Source organism: Capsicum annuum, chromosome 5, assembly GCF_002878395.1.
Source record: "Capsicum annuum cultivar UCD-10X-F1 chromosome 5, UCD10Xv1.1, whole genome shotgun sequence".
In the NCBI taxonomy this organism is placed as follows: Eukaryota; Viridiplantae; Streptophyta; class Magnoliopsida; order Solanales; family Solanaceae; genus Capsicum; species Capsicum annuum.
The window spans coordinates 12110122-12125390 of NC_061115.1; the positions used below are offsets into that span (position 1 = coordinate 12110122).

Here is a 15269-nt window from a genome sequence, read left to right on the forward strand (position 1 = left end):
AAACAATCCATATCATATGAAAAATGGGATAAATCATATCAAAAGAGGGATTTCATGTGAGTCTTGCTTTCAATTCAAACATCACATTAAAACATATACATACATATACATAGGATTTCAAATCACTTCGGGAGAAGGCCTAAAGACCAAAATAATATCATTAAGGCTTCTAAAAACACGATTACAATCATAAATCCAAAACCCTTTCTTAAAAATCATGATTTATAAACCCTTTGCATAATTTAAAGAAGATTTCTATGCCCATGAAATTTTAGGAAAACCCCACGTACCTCAATTTAGAAATTTAGTGGATGATTCTTGAAGCCTATGATTTGGGGATTCCAAATCTTCAATCAATCTTGAAAACCCACGGTTAAATCTTGAGATATTTTGATCTTTGTGTTGAAACCCTAAGAAGTGTTCTTGAAAGAATTTGAGAGAATGAGGGTATAATTTGGTTATTAGAGGCTAAATCTCATGTTATTGGGGCTATTTAAGGGTGGAAAATGACCCAAATACCCGTCTTGGACGCGGAGCTTGACTGCAGGAAATTACACTGGCAGGAATAAGCAGGGCGCCGCCTCACTTATCGCCCTGGCTTACTGCCTCTGACGAAAATGGCTGTAACTTTTTGCTCAGGTATCGGATTTTGGAGAAATTGGTATCGTTGAAAATCCAATTCGAAGAACTTGTATTTGATATATATTAGGCCTTTAATTTATTATTTACAAAGAGTTATGGTCGATTGAAGTTGACCCAAGTTTTGACGCTCACTCAACTCGAATGATAGGAAAGCTTTCAACTCGTCCTTGAGTTAGGGGATATCTATGATCTCAATTCATGCTCAAATAGATTCCCACACTCCATAATTGATTAAAATGCCAAATTTGCATAGGATTTAAGGCCTTTGGATCATCTACGCATAGAAATAACGATTTTCGTTCTAACCTGAAATGCGGGGTGTTACAAAGTTGTATTGTGATAATGGTTCTGAAATGGAAATTGCAACTTATTTTAGAAGTCTGGATAGTGGTTTGAACTACTTGTTTCATACAAGACCAGACATTGCTTTCTCTGTCGGTGTCGTATCTAGATTTATGCACAATCCAAGAAAAATTCACCTTGGAGCGGCAAAGATAATACTGAGATATATTGCTGGGACATCAGATCATGGAATTTAATATTCTAAGGTAACAAGTATCACATTAACTGGCTTTACTAATAGTGACTATGCAGGCAACATTGATAACAGAGAGAGCACCTCCGGTTTCTTGTTCAATCTTAGATCTGGAGCAATTTCATGGAGTTCAAAGAAGTAGGAAGTGGTGGCCTTAACTTCAGAGGCTGAGTATGTTGCAACAAATTCTGCAGCTTGTCAAGTAGTTTGGTTAAGGAGACTTGTTGCAGATTTTAATCAGAAATTAACTGGTGCGACTGAGATTTTTTGTGATAATAGATCTGCCATTGCGATGACGAAGAAGCCAACTTTCCACTATAGAAAAAAGCACATAGATGTCCGCTATCACTATATTCAAATTCTTGTTTATACCTGAGAAATTACTTTGAAGTCGGGTGATACAAATGAGCAAGCAACAAACATTTCACCAAGACACTTCCACAAGCAAAGTGCGAGTTTTTTAGAGGTCAACTTGGAGTTTACAATTTTGAATCAAGGGGGAGTGTTGAGAAATAATTCAAAAAATGCTTGACCAAATCTTCAGGAAGTTGGTAGTTAGTTTCCTTTATTCTAGAAAATTTTAGATAGTGTTGCAATTAGTAGGCAATCGGTAATTAGTGTGTTAGTGGACCTAGATTTTAGTATTTTTTTGTTTTATTATGAGCCTATTTATAGGCAAGTCACTTTACTTTCATTATGCATCAGAAAGTACAAACAGTCAGTTATTTTTTTCTTCTCTTTTGCTTGTTTTCTGTTCACTTTCTCTTTAGATTTCCTTTTTCTTTCCATCAGGGTGAGGCAGGGGGATTGGAGGTGGATCTGGATAGTGACAAAACCAGAAATTTTATCAAGAGTGTTCTAGATTTTAATACTCCCTCCATCTCAATTTATGTTTTACTTTTGATCGTAATTTTTATTTTTATGTAGTTTCCAAATATATGAATTTTATTTTAAAAAACTTAGAAGACTTAAACTGTTGATTCTCGAAAAATGAAAAGTGACGCATAAATTGGGACAAAGGGAGTATATGTATGATGAGAGGGAGCATAAATGCCCACTACAGAGATATAAGAGGTTGACTATAGATGGTTTCAGAAGAGGTAAGAGTAGACCGAAGAAATATTGAAGGGAGATGATTAGACAGGACGTAGAACAATTACAACTTATTGAGGACATGCCCTAGATAAGTGGGTGTGGAAGACGCAAATTAGGGTAGAAGGTTAGTAGGTAGGAGTGCGACTCTGGTAGTAGGTAGGTGTGTTTTGTCGTGTTGTCATAGTGCTCTGCTTGTAGTATCTTGGTATTAGAGTTTTGGTGATGTTTATTGTTTCAGGGAGGTCGAGTGTGATACTACTTTGTGATAGGCTTATTTTCGGTTATTATCCGTTGTTTGTTTTTACCTATTGTTTCTTGTTCTTATATTGTGTTCTTCTCCAAAATATTTTTGTCTTGAGTCTGGGGTCTTTCGAAAACAATCTCTGTACCTCACCTCTAAGGTAGTAGTATGGACTGCTTACACTTTACCTTCCCCAGACCCCACTGGGAGTACTAGGTATGTTGTTGTTGAAATGGAACACGGATGCCCCAGTGCGGAGGTATGAGAGATTGGCAAGGTAGGGGTAGGTTGAAAAATATTAGAGGGAGGTGATTAGACAGGACATGGAGAAGTTACAACTTACTGAGGATATGACCCTAGATAGGAGGGTGTGGAGGATGAGAATTAGGGTAGGAGTTTAATAGGGAGGAGTGCATCCTTCCTATTAGGTAGGTGTGCTTTGTTTTGTGGTTTGTACTAGTAGTCATAGTGCTACGTTTGTAGTGGATTGTTTTTGGAGTTTGGTGATGCTTTTGTGTTTCGAATAGATCGATTGTAGTATTATTTTGTGGTAGTCAGTTGGGGTGGTTGTGACTTGTGAGGGTGGGGAGGAAAAAATTCAACTTGGTTTTCCTACTTTTATTTGGGAAGTCATTTTCCTTATTTTAAAGGAGCTTGTTTTACTAAAAGAAATACTTTTCAAAATGTTTTTCCAATAAAATAAGGCACAAGTATACCCCAAACTATACATAAAATTGCTATGACACACCTAAAAAGTACGTGGTCCTATTACCTCCTTATACTCATTTTTTCTGTATGTATATACTCCTTTTGTGCTGACATGGCTGCCAAGTCAGTACAAAAAGGAGTATAAAAATATTCTGTTACTTGACAGAGGAGAACAAAAATACAAAAAAATGAGTTTGAGGGTGGGCGGAGTTAACAGATACTCAGTAAAGTTTAGATGTATCATAGCAACTTGGGATATAGTTTAAGGAATACTTGTGCATTATCTCTTTGACCAACTGAAAACAAGAAAATAAGAAAATGTTTCCTGTATACTGAATATGCCCCAAGTGGAAAACCTACTTTGCTCTCTGTGCCTTATATTTTGTTTTAGATTTGTTGAAATGGCAGCTTGTTGCTCGAGCTAATTGGATTATAACTAACGATATTGTAACAACATACCCATTATAATATCATGATTGGGGTCTAGGGAGGGTACAGCATACACTAACTTTACCCCTAACTATTCTCGAACTCAAGGAAAAGTAATTCAAAGAAAATCAATATAACTACTGATATTCTTTAGAGAAAATGGGCGTAATGCAAAATTATTCTTAATATATATATATATATGCAATGCATTTATCCAGATTGTGCTATTATGAACCCTTTAAGCTGATTCTTTTGTTGATATGGCTGTATAGAAGGGACACCTTATTAGGGCATCTTCGGGTTTATACTCAAGAAGTAGTACAAGAGCTTATGAGAATTGCAGTGAGGTTTGAGGAAAAGGTCTATACTGAAGCGACAAGTCTGGTATTGCAGTCTAAACTTGTTTCTATTTATTTGAATGATGCAATTTCTACACCACTGTTATTCCCGCTTGTTTAAATTTGCATTCGTTTTCCAGCCATCCAGACATGTTGTATGCATTTTAACTGAAATTTAACCAATATTGCAGCACGATTATTTGCGGAAGATATCTATAAAGATGCTCAAAATTGAAACTAGATTTCAAAATCCTCTACTTCCCAATGCAGTTAGTAGTGGTCCGAGTGCCCACAGCCCAGGTGAACAATGAAGTTCATGTTTTATATTTCACATTTTCATTTGCAATTAAGAAAAAAAATGACTCTCTCATTTTTAATGTTCTTGATTTATTTCTTTTTTCAAATCTCTTATGTAGTGTCGTACGTAGCAACAGGAAAGCCTACTTTTGGGCAAAAGCATACGGGGTGTGTTCAGTAGGGAGGAAAATGTTTTTAATGGAAAATATTTTTCAAGAAAACATTTTCTAGTAAGATAAGTGTGTAGAGAATAGCAGAAGAAATGTGTAATTGTAGAGATCTTCTACTAACCCAAGATTGTTAACTAAGATCGAAAAATTCAATTAAAAAGAGGAAGCTATAAAGGTGAAGGAAGATTATTGAGAGGGAGAACTTGAATTTGGAAGAAGACTACTTGAATATGCTTGTATTGGATTTGTTTTTTTGGATTGGTTACAAATGTACAAGACTATCCCTATTTATACTTGTTTATAGATGGTTCTAGAAAATCTTCTCGATACCTCTACAAGAAAAATCTAATAATCTTTATTTTTTACTACTCTAGAATATCTTAGATAATTCTACAAGATAAATATGATCTTTATCTTCTATCACTCCTCTAGAATATCTAAATAATTCTACAAAAGATTTATTCAAGATACTACACTAGGATATTCTAGAAGAACCTATGATATCTATTCTTCAAAAAATCCACTTAAGACATTTTTCACACTCTCCCTTAAAGTGATTTTTTGAAAGCTATCCCAAACTCGTAGCAGAAGAACTCAAACGAAGTTTTGAACCATGCCTTGGTGAAACTCTTAGCAGTTTTTTCCCAACTTCTCTTTCTTTTTCCAATGAAGAAGATTTTTTATCATCGATTTGTCCTTGCTGAGTTTTATGATGTTGACTTTTCGAGATCCCCTTTTTGTGAACTCCTCCACAACTTTATTATCTGGAGACCCATATGATGGAAAGTTTGAAGCTTTAGGATTCATGATTTTAGAACTTACTCTTTCTGGAGCAATTCCATAATACAAGGATATTTTTTCGATATCAGTCTCCTCATTTGATTTGATGACGATCTGATAAACAATTTCCCGTGAAGCCTTGGTAACATAATAGGATCTACCAGATTTTATTTCTAGCTCTTCAGTCATATTGTATATCTCTTAATCTACAATTATGGTTTTAATTTCAATGTTTTCATTTGTTTGATCTTTAGCTTCTTCATCAACTTCCAGTATTTTCTCTGAGCCAGCGATTGACCTTGATATGATAGATGATTGACCAGAGACTTCAACTTCTACTACATCTTCCTTAATGCTTTTCTCGATAAATTCACCACCAGCATATAGAGTTTTTATGCGTTGTCTTCTTAGAATCTACTTCAATAACTTCCACGTCCAAACTTTTATTACCATTTTCAGGATTTGCTACTTTGATTTCCTTGATAGCATCTACCATGTCACCTAACGTCTTCAAATTTTTTTTGCTTCTTATCAGTGTCTTTCTTCTCCACATGATGGATTGCATTATATCCAGTCCAATCTTTTTTCAAAATTATGGAAGCCAAGGCATCTATTGCTCGACTCTCAGCTGCTAAGAATTTTTCCCAGCCTTCCTTTTCTTCTTCAACAACCTTTTAAGTTTGAGCCATGTTGCTCACTATGTCTCGATAATATCTTCTTATGTGTCCTGCTTTGCCACACCGATAACATCTGAGAGACTTCTTATTATAATTGTTAGAGGGATCTTCCTTTCTTTCAAGCAAAATTGAACCACTTGAGAATCAAGAGTGAGGCATATCTCTTACTTTTCTTTTAACATTTCTCTTGTCATCTACAAGAGCATTTCCTTCCCTTTTATATAAATTCACCAGCCAATTGTTTGGCTAGTAACTCTTGTGACGATAGCAAATTTTCAAATTCCTCCAAGGATAATTATTGAGCCTTGTTAGGGTTTTTGCCCTAATTTTCTTACAAAAATTAAGTTTTACTTTTTCTTGTAAGAAAAATAAAAGTAACCATAAATACTTTTACTTTTTCTGAAACAAAAATATAGAACTTTTCCTTATTTGGCAAACCTTTTTCTTGGAGGAAAGGTTTTGGACATCTATAAATAGAAGTCTCTCTTCTCATTCAATAACACAATAACATCCACAATGTAGTCTTTAAAGAGTCTTTGTTTAGGGGGAGATTTTCTCTCTCATTAGTTTTTATGTTTTTTATATTAGGTTTTATATGTAGGCCAATTGGCCAAATAATATAATAATATTAAGTCTTTTAGTATTATTTTATATGTCTTTTGAATTGTCACCATAATGGTTTGCAACTAACAGCTTCCGCATGACGCTCTCTTGATTTCAAACCCGACAAGTGGTATCAGAGCCAATGATTCAAAGATCAGATGGTTCGATTGAGGATAATTTAAGATAAAAATTGAAACAAATTTGATGATAATGAAGATATATGTCCAAAAACTACATGTGGAGACGATTGTCAATCATATTTTCAACAATTCTACTATTACATATTTGAAAATAAAACTTACTTTTAACCCTACAAAGGGCTTCAATATTTTTAACCCGAAAAGGGCTCATATACTTTTAACCCAAAAGCTCCATTTTTAAGCATGTCAAACAGTAGTGATGAAGACTATATGAAAAACAAATATCAAAGATGTGAAGAATACGGATCACGTGAAGAAAATCAAGCCAAAAAGGGAAGATTTGTTAGGGTTTTTGCCCTGATTTTTTTTACAAAAATTAAGTTTTACTTTTTCTTGTAAGGAAAATAAAAGTAACCATGAATACTTTTACTTTTCTTGAAAGAAAAATATAAAACTTTTCCTTATTTGACAAATCTCTTTCTTGGAGGAAAGATTTTGGACATATATAAATAGAAGTCCCTCTTCTATACAATAACACAATAGCATCCATAATGTAGTCTTTAAAGAGTCTTTGTTTAGAGGGCGATTTTCTCTCTCATTAGTTTTTATATTTTTTCTATTAGGTTTTATATGTAGGCCAATTGGCCAAATAATATAATAATATTAAGTCTTTTAGTATTGTTTTATGTGTCTTCTGAATTGCCACCATAATGGTTTTCAACTAACAGCTTCTGCATGACGCCCTCTCGATTTCGAACCCAACAAGCCTATCCCTAAATTTATGTCACAAAGGGAATATATTCTAATTTCAGATCATGAATGATAATTCTTCTCATTCGTGCTTCAGATATAGCCTAGTCCGTATTCAATAAAGAAATTTCAGAACAAAAGATTTTAATCTTTAAAAAGTACTCGGCAATAGAAAGATTACCTTGAGTGGTGTGAACTAATTCATTCTCTAATATTTGTTGTTGATCTTTATTTTTCTTGTCGAACAACTGGTCGAGGGTCCTCCAAATATCATGAGCTGATTTGCACCTTATGATATGGTCAAATAAATTGGAGGAGATGGTCCTCTTTAGTATGAAGTCCGCCTTCACATTAATCTGCTTCCACTTCCAGTTCTTGTATGCAATATTATTCTCCGGTCCGTCGTCTGGAGGACTTATGTTACTTCCGTTAACAACATCCCACAAATCCTCGCCCACAAGGTATGATTCTATACATTTCTTCCATACCTTGTAATTTGATTGATTTAACAATTCCATTCCCAATCCATTAACGCGACCGCTTAAATCCATTAGACAAACCAGTTAAATCGACCACAACCCCAATCTTGAAATAAACACTAGCCAATCTATGACTTTTGCTTTGATACCATGTAGAGAATAGCAGAAGAAATGTATAACTGGAGAGACCTTATGCTACCCCAAGATCATTAACTAAGATCGGAAGATTCAACTAAGAAGAGAAAGCTATAAAAGTGAAGGAAGATATTGAGAGGGAGAACTTAAATTTGAAAGAAGACTACTTGAATATGCTTGTATTGGATTTGTTTTTGGATTGCTTACAAATGTACAAGGCTATCCCTATTTATACTTATTTATGGATGCTTCTAAAAAATCTTCTAGGTACCTCTACAAGAAAAATCTAGTGATCTTCATCTTCTGCGACTCTAGAATATCTAGATAATTCTACAAGATAAAAATCTAGTAATCTTTATCTTCTACCACTCCTCTACAATATCTAGATAATTCTACAAAATATTTATTCAAGATACTACACTAGGATATTCTACAAGAATCTATGACATTTATTCTTCCAGAAAATCCACTTCAGATATTTTTCACAAAGTAGTTTTTTACTTATTTTCCTATGTTCCGTATGTAAGTAAGACATATTATCCTAAAAATATTTGTATATATCTAACACAAAAACTATGATGACGGGTGGGGTAGTGTGATTGGTGTTATGGTGGTGGTGGATGGGGTGAGGTGGGGTGGGGGGTGGGGGGAGAGGACGGGGAAGGCAGGGGTTTGTGGTGATAGGGTAGGGTGTGGAACATGGGTTGTTTCTATATATTCCTTAATGTTCCGGCTATTGATCGGTGTTGTGGTGATGGAGGAGTACGGGGGAGGGAAGGGGTTTGTGGGAATGGAGAGTTCAGTTAGACTATACCCGTCTTAATTCCCTCATTCAGGACAAATGTTAGCAGTTTTTTACTATACTTGGACTTTGTTTTATCAAGTGTATCTTGTCCAGACTTTAGGTTGTTTTACCTAGTCTTTAGGTTGTTAACTCCTAAATTGTAGGAGGAAGTAACTAGAAACTATTTAGGAAGTAGGTTACCCTATGTTTTGATTTCCTTGTTATGTTTTCAGACTACATATAGGAAGCTTTATTGTGATGAATAAGACGACATATTGGAATCAATAGTTTTCCTTCTTTGTGTTCTACGTTTCTCTATTTTTCTTTCTCTCTATTTTATTCAACATTTGGCCTCTGAGCCTTGGACCTAAGTGGATAGAGGACTTTTGCAGTAGCTTTTCCTAAACACTTATAATCTTCATGATGGCATCAGAGAACTTCATTCAACCTTCCATCCCTCGCTTAGATGGTCATTATGACCAGTGTATGTTGATGGAAAACTTTCCAAAATCAAAAGAATACTGACAAGTAGTTTCATAAGGCATACCACAATTGAAAGTTGGTATAACAGAAGCTCGAATAGTAGAAATAGATGGAGTGAAATTGAAATATCTAAAGCCAAAAACTATTTGTTTCAGGCTATAGATCATTCAATGTTGGAGACAATTCTTTGCAAAGATACCTCCAAGCACAAATGGGATTCAATGAGAAGGAAGTATCAAGGTTCTGCCAAGACTAAAAGGCAACAACTTCTGGCACTTCGCACTGAATTTGAGACATTGAAAATAAAGTCTGGAGAATTAATTACAGATTACTTCTTAAGAGTAATGACCATTGTCAACAAGATGAGGCTACACGATGATAAGTCAGAGGACGTGGTTATTGTAGAGAAGATCCTAAGATCACTAACACAAAATTTTAACCTTCTTGTTTGTGCCATAGAGGAGTCGCACAATATTGATGATCTATCATTGGACGGACTACGAAGTTTGTTGTTAGTTCATGAAAAAAATTGATCCAATCAGAACAAGAGGAACAAGATCTTCAGGTCTCAACTCCAACAAGCAAGCATGACAAGAAGGAAACAAAGGGATGCAAAGATGCTCAGACAAATACTAATAGACAAAGAAAGGACAGAGGTTGAGGAAAATATTTCCAAACCAACTACAAAGGAGGAGAATGAAGTAAGGCACATATTGAGTGTATGTTACAGGTGTCATAAATTTGGCTATTACAAGTCTGAATGCAGAACAAATATGTCAAAAAAAGAGGTGAATCGTCCAATTTTGTGGAACAAGAGGAGGAAGAGATATCACTATTACCGGTAGCAAATGAGGAGATTATCATAAATAAGTGGTACTTAGACACAACATGCAACAATCATATGACTGGTTTCAAGGAAGCTTTCTTAACCTTGGATGAAACTTTTAGAGTCAAAGTTAGGTTTGGAGACTACTCGAAACTTCCAACGATGGGGAAAGGTCAGGTTAAAGTACAGACGAAATAAAATGGAATACATACAATTTTTGATGTGTCACACCCGTGTTTTTTATAGCCCCAACCCTGCTAGGGAGTTGGTTTTAGAGAAAATGAGTTTTTCCAATTAAAGTGACGTTTTGAATAGGGATTATTTTATTTACAGAGTCGCCACTTGGAATTGAGTTTGGGTGTTTCAAGTCACCTTATTGAATTCCCATTCAAAAGGAAATGACTCTTTATTATTGGTCTGCGAACTAAAAATTCAGATAAGAAATTCTGTTGATCGAGGAACAGGTGTGAGGCACCCCTCGAATCCCGTGGTTCTAGCACGGTCGGTTTAATGACTTGTGTCTGCCTTAAATTAATCTTTTGGATATTTATAATTAATTAACCTAAAAGTTATTTACCTCCCTCTTTTAATTTATTTTAAATTATTTGATTATATTAATGTGTTCCGGTTATACCACAACTTTTGATATACTACTCACGCCTTTAAGGCATTTATGGATCGCTCCGATTTTCCCCAATTCTGAATAAGATTCTAATATGTTTGACATCTACCAATCCCATTAAATCGGCTTTAAAATGATATATTAATTTTATTATAACGAATGGTCGGTTGCAGGACTTTCCAACTTCATCGTTAATCTTCACTTGTATATTAAATTTATATTTTCCTCGAATTAAAATACCTAAACTCATTTTTCATATGCATACTAGCTTGCTTACTTTACAAAAGTTTTTTCCTATCTTTTTTTTCTGGTGACGGATCTTGAATAAAATTGCAATCCATCTCGCTCATTCTCACGTTAGTATATTGATTAGGCCTTAAATATACCATCTAGGCCATTTAAAATGAGAATGACAGCAATTGGCGAATAAGCAACTTAAGTCTAATTAAATAAGCGGAAGAGCATGAAATCTACTTTAGTAATTTACTGAAACAAAAAAAAACAAAACGTTTTTCACAACAACAACAAACCCAGTGTATTCCCACCTAGTGGGGTCTATAAGTTTAAGATATTATTGGAATTGGAGGAAAATATAAGGGATAAAAAGGTAAATGTTTTGATCAAATCTAAAAAAATTTTAATCTAAAAAGCAAAAAGCTGAGGTACCCAACTTCTCACTTTTTGATTCTTTTAATCAGTTTTTAGCTTTTTTTAAAGCATTTTTTAGTTTTACCAAACACCTTTAAAAGCTAAAAAAATAATTAAAAGCTGGTTTGACTAGATTTTAATCCTATCCAAACGGGCTCTTAATGAAAATGCACCATATTAAAATAAAAGTCATCTAAAAATATAAAACATATCCTTGGTTAAAAATTGTTACTTTCCCACAGTGTTAGCCCTTATATAACTACATGTTCATTAGCAAAAGAATGTGAATGAATCAGCTTAAAATTAAATTGATCACTTTATACCAATCAAAGAACCCATACTTGACAATTACATTTTTTACATGCTACGTAGGAATTGTTTTGGGGAGAAATGCACCAATGTCATCATGACCCATGCAGTCATGTAATAGTCTACAAAGTTAGTAATACTTACAAAAAAAATATACAGGAAACTACCTAATAAAAATAAATGGAAAGCAAGGGCAAAAGGCAATGGCCAACTTTAGGAAAAGTTATCTCTCTAGTCATTTTTTATACGGCCAATTTTTCTGCATGTGGTTCACTTTCATCATATTATTAACATTTCCAAACCTACTCCATTTCAGCGAAGGAAACAATTTGGCAGAAGCCTCAACGTACAAACTTTTTAAGAAACATTTTTCTTAAGTTCCTAGTTGCTTTTAAGATTTAAATTTTAATATAGGATCCCTAACTTCTTTAACTTGAATAAATAGTCAAACAGGAAATCTATATTGATGAAATATATTCAAGTGAAAATATGTATACATTCAATTAAATAGAGTCAAAAGAAAATAACATACAATAATAAGAGAGAAATTTTACATACTAAAGTCTAAACAATGCATGAAATCCTTTAAACAATTTTATTCACATTTCTATTCACCATGAAACTTAGAAAAATAAAGAATAAGGAATTAAAGAACCTGTGTAGTGAAATAGATAAAATAGAAGCAGTTACCAAAAAAAAAAAAGATAAAATAGAAGCAAGTACGGCTTTGCCGGAAACTCGAATAAGACCCCAAAACTCAAACTCGTCACTTCTTTTCCTCTCTTTTTCAAATAGTTTTCTTCTTCCGTTTCCCGTACTCTCAGTTTCTGTGTTTCATTCTCTAAAGTGTCCCCATTTTTTATTTTTCTCCTTACTGTCTTCTTCTGTCTCTTTTTTTTTTTCTCTAACTTCTCGTTTTCTCTTGTTTCTCTCTTTTTCACTTTTTTTCTCTCTTCTCTGGTATGTTTGTGTTATTGGTTTATATGATAGTGCATGTGTGTGTGTCGTGTGTTTGTGTGGAGGAAGTGGGGAGAGGTTGAGTGAAAGAGGGAAGGAGGGAAGAGTTTTTTTTTTTTTTTTTTTTTAAATTGGGGGAGGGGAATGGGAGAGGGATTACAATGTGGGGAATCAAATCCTCACCATCAGGTAACTAACCAACTAATCTACTAGATTAGGATAAGTTTTTTTTTTCTTTTTTTAATTAATATTTTAAATAAAATAAAAATAATAAAATCTATTTAAAACTAACAAAATACAAAATAAGTTAAATAGTTAATCTTAGAAATATGATTAAGAAGTATTAATATCACTAGATTTTTTTATTAAAAGTTAAAAATGAAAACAAATATAATTTAAAAATTTTCTTTTTCCTAAAACTAAATAAATAAACAACAAAATAAAAACTTATTTAAGAAAAATGTGACTCTATTTTTTATAGTGTTCAAAACTTTTAAAACAAACATTGTAAAAATAAGATAAAATTGAAATATCTAATTTAGACCTAAAAATAAAATACATATATATATATATATATATATATATATACATATATATATATATATATATATTAAACATTAAAAATAGCGTAAAACATTAGGTTTGACAAAAAATTAGGTGTTTATATGATGTACTTTATGTGCCGCACTTGAAGACCAATTTGCTTAGCATTGGGAAGCTACAAGAGGAAAGTTACGAATTTAATATAAAGGATGGAAAGTGCAGAATTCAAGATGGTAAGCTTGGATTAGCTGCATAGGTAAATATGACTACCAATAGAATGTTTTGACTTGACTTTAATCATATTGAGCAGTCATATTAGTCATGTTTAACAACTCAATTGAATGAGGCAGCTGGTTATGGCATTTTTGATACAACCACTTAAATTTTAAAGGACTTAAAACCCTAAAGGAACATGGTTACTAGCCTTCCAAAGTTTCAGAAGCCTTCCAGATTTTGTGAAGATTGTGTCATGGGAAACAACAGAGAGAGTCTTTTCCAAGAGGTAGAACTGAAAGAGCAGGTGAGGTACTATAAATAGTTCATTCTAATACTTGTGGACCTATAAGTCCAATTTCAAATGGAGGAACAAAGTACTTTGCAACTTTTATCGATGATTACATTAGGAAAATTTAGATTTTTTTTCTTAGAGAAAAGTCTGGGGACTTTGAAGCATTCAAAAAGTTTAAAACAATAGCAGAAAATGAAGCAGGAAAGGCGATTGAGGTGTTGCATTCAGATAGAGTTGGTGAGTAGGACTCACATGCTTTTTCAAAGTTTTGTGAGTCATATGGCATTAAAATACAGAAAACCGCAAACTACACTCCAAAACAAAATAGAGTGAGCGAGAGAAAGAACCGAACAATCATGAATATGGTAAGGAACATGTTGGTTAGAAGCAAAGTACCAAAAAGTTTTTGGCCTGAAGCAACAAATTGGAGTGTACATATTTTAAACAGGAGTCCAACTTTCGCTGTGTGATACATAACCCAGAAGAAGCTTGGAGTGGAAGAAGATCCGATGTAAGTCATTTTAAATTTTTTGATTGGGTTTTCTATGCACATGTACCGGATCAGAGACAGAAGGAATTAGATGACAAAGGAGAAAAGTGTATGTTTCTTGGAATAGCAAATTATTCAAAAGCTTATAAATTGTTTAATCCTACTGCACATAAGATTATTGTTACCAAGGATAAGAATATTTTCTCTGAAGAAGAGTTCTGACAGTGGGATGGAGGAGAAGCTAAGCAAAATAAGCCAACAATTTTTGATGCTGAAGAGCAAATCAATAGTGGAATAGATCAACATGATCTAGAATAATTAGAAGAGGTTGAATCTTCACATCAAAGTTCAAGTACTTCTGGGGCTCAAAGAGAACAAAGGTAGAGAAAGATGTTGGGTTCGAAATTGAGAGGGCGTCATGCGGAATCTATCAGTTGCAAACTATTGAGATGATAAATAAGACGAAAAGAAAAACATACTAAAAACATGATTATTATATAGTAATTTGGCCAATTGACCTACATATAAAAACCTAATATAAAAGAAAACATAAAACTATTAGAGAGAAAATCTCCCCCTAAACAAAGACACTTTAAAGACTACATTGTGGATGCTATTATGTTATGGTATGAGAAGGGGGATCTTCTATTTATAGATGTCCAAAACCTTTCCTTCAAGAAAGTGGTTAGCCAAATATGGAAAAGAATTATATTTTTCTTTCAGGAAAAGTAAAAGTAATTATGGTAACTTTTATTTTTCTCCTAAGAAAAAGTAAAACTTAAATATAATAAGAAAATCAGAGCAAAAACCCAAACGAATCTCCCCTTTTTGATTTGATTTTCTTCAAAATATTCTTGATCCTCCTTCTTCTTGTGCATGATCTTCGTTCTTCATATATATTCTTCATATATCACTGTTGTTTGACATGTTTAAAAATGGAGCTTTTGGGGTTAAAAAATATATTAGCCCTTTTTGGGTTAAAAATATTGGAGCCCTTTTGCCGGGTTAAAAGTGAGCTTTATTTTCAAATATGTGACAGCAGGATTGTTGAAAATATGATTGACAATTATCTCCATATGT

General features: G+C 33.5%; 1 protein-coding gene across 1 annotated transcript in view; it reads left to right on the forward strand.

The window, feature by feature from the left end:
* LOC107870349 (mediator of RNA polymerase II transcription subunit 15a-like) overlaps nucleotides 1–15269 on the forward strand; it is a 28112-nt gene that overhangs the window by 7345 nt on the left and 5498 nt on the right. The window contains exons 2-3 of the mRNA XM_016716841.2: nucleotides 3923–4034; nucleotides 4180–4288. Coding sequence (XP_016572327.1) covers nucleotides 3923–4034; nucleotides 4180–4288 — 221 coding nt within the window. The remainder of the gene's footprint in view (nucleotides 1–3922; nucleotides 4035–4179; nucleotides 4289–15269) is intronic.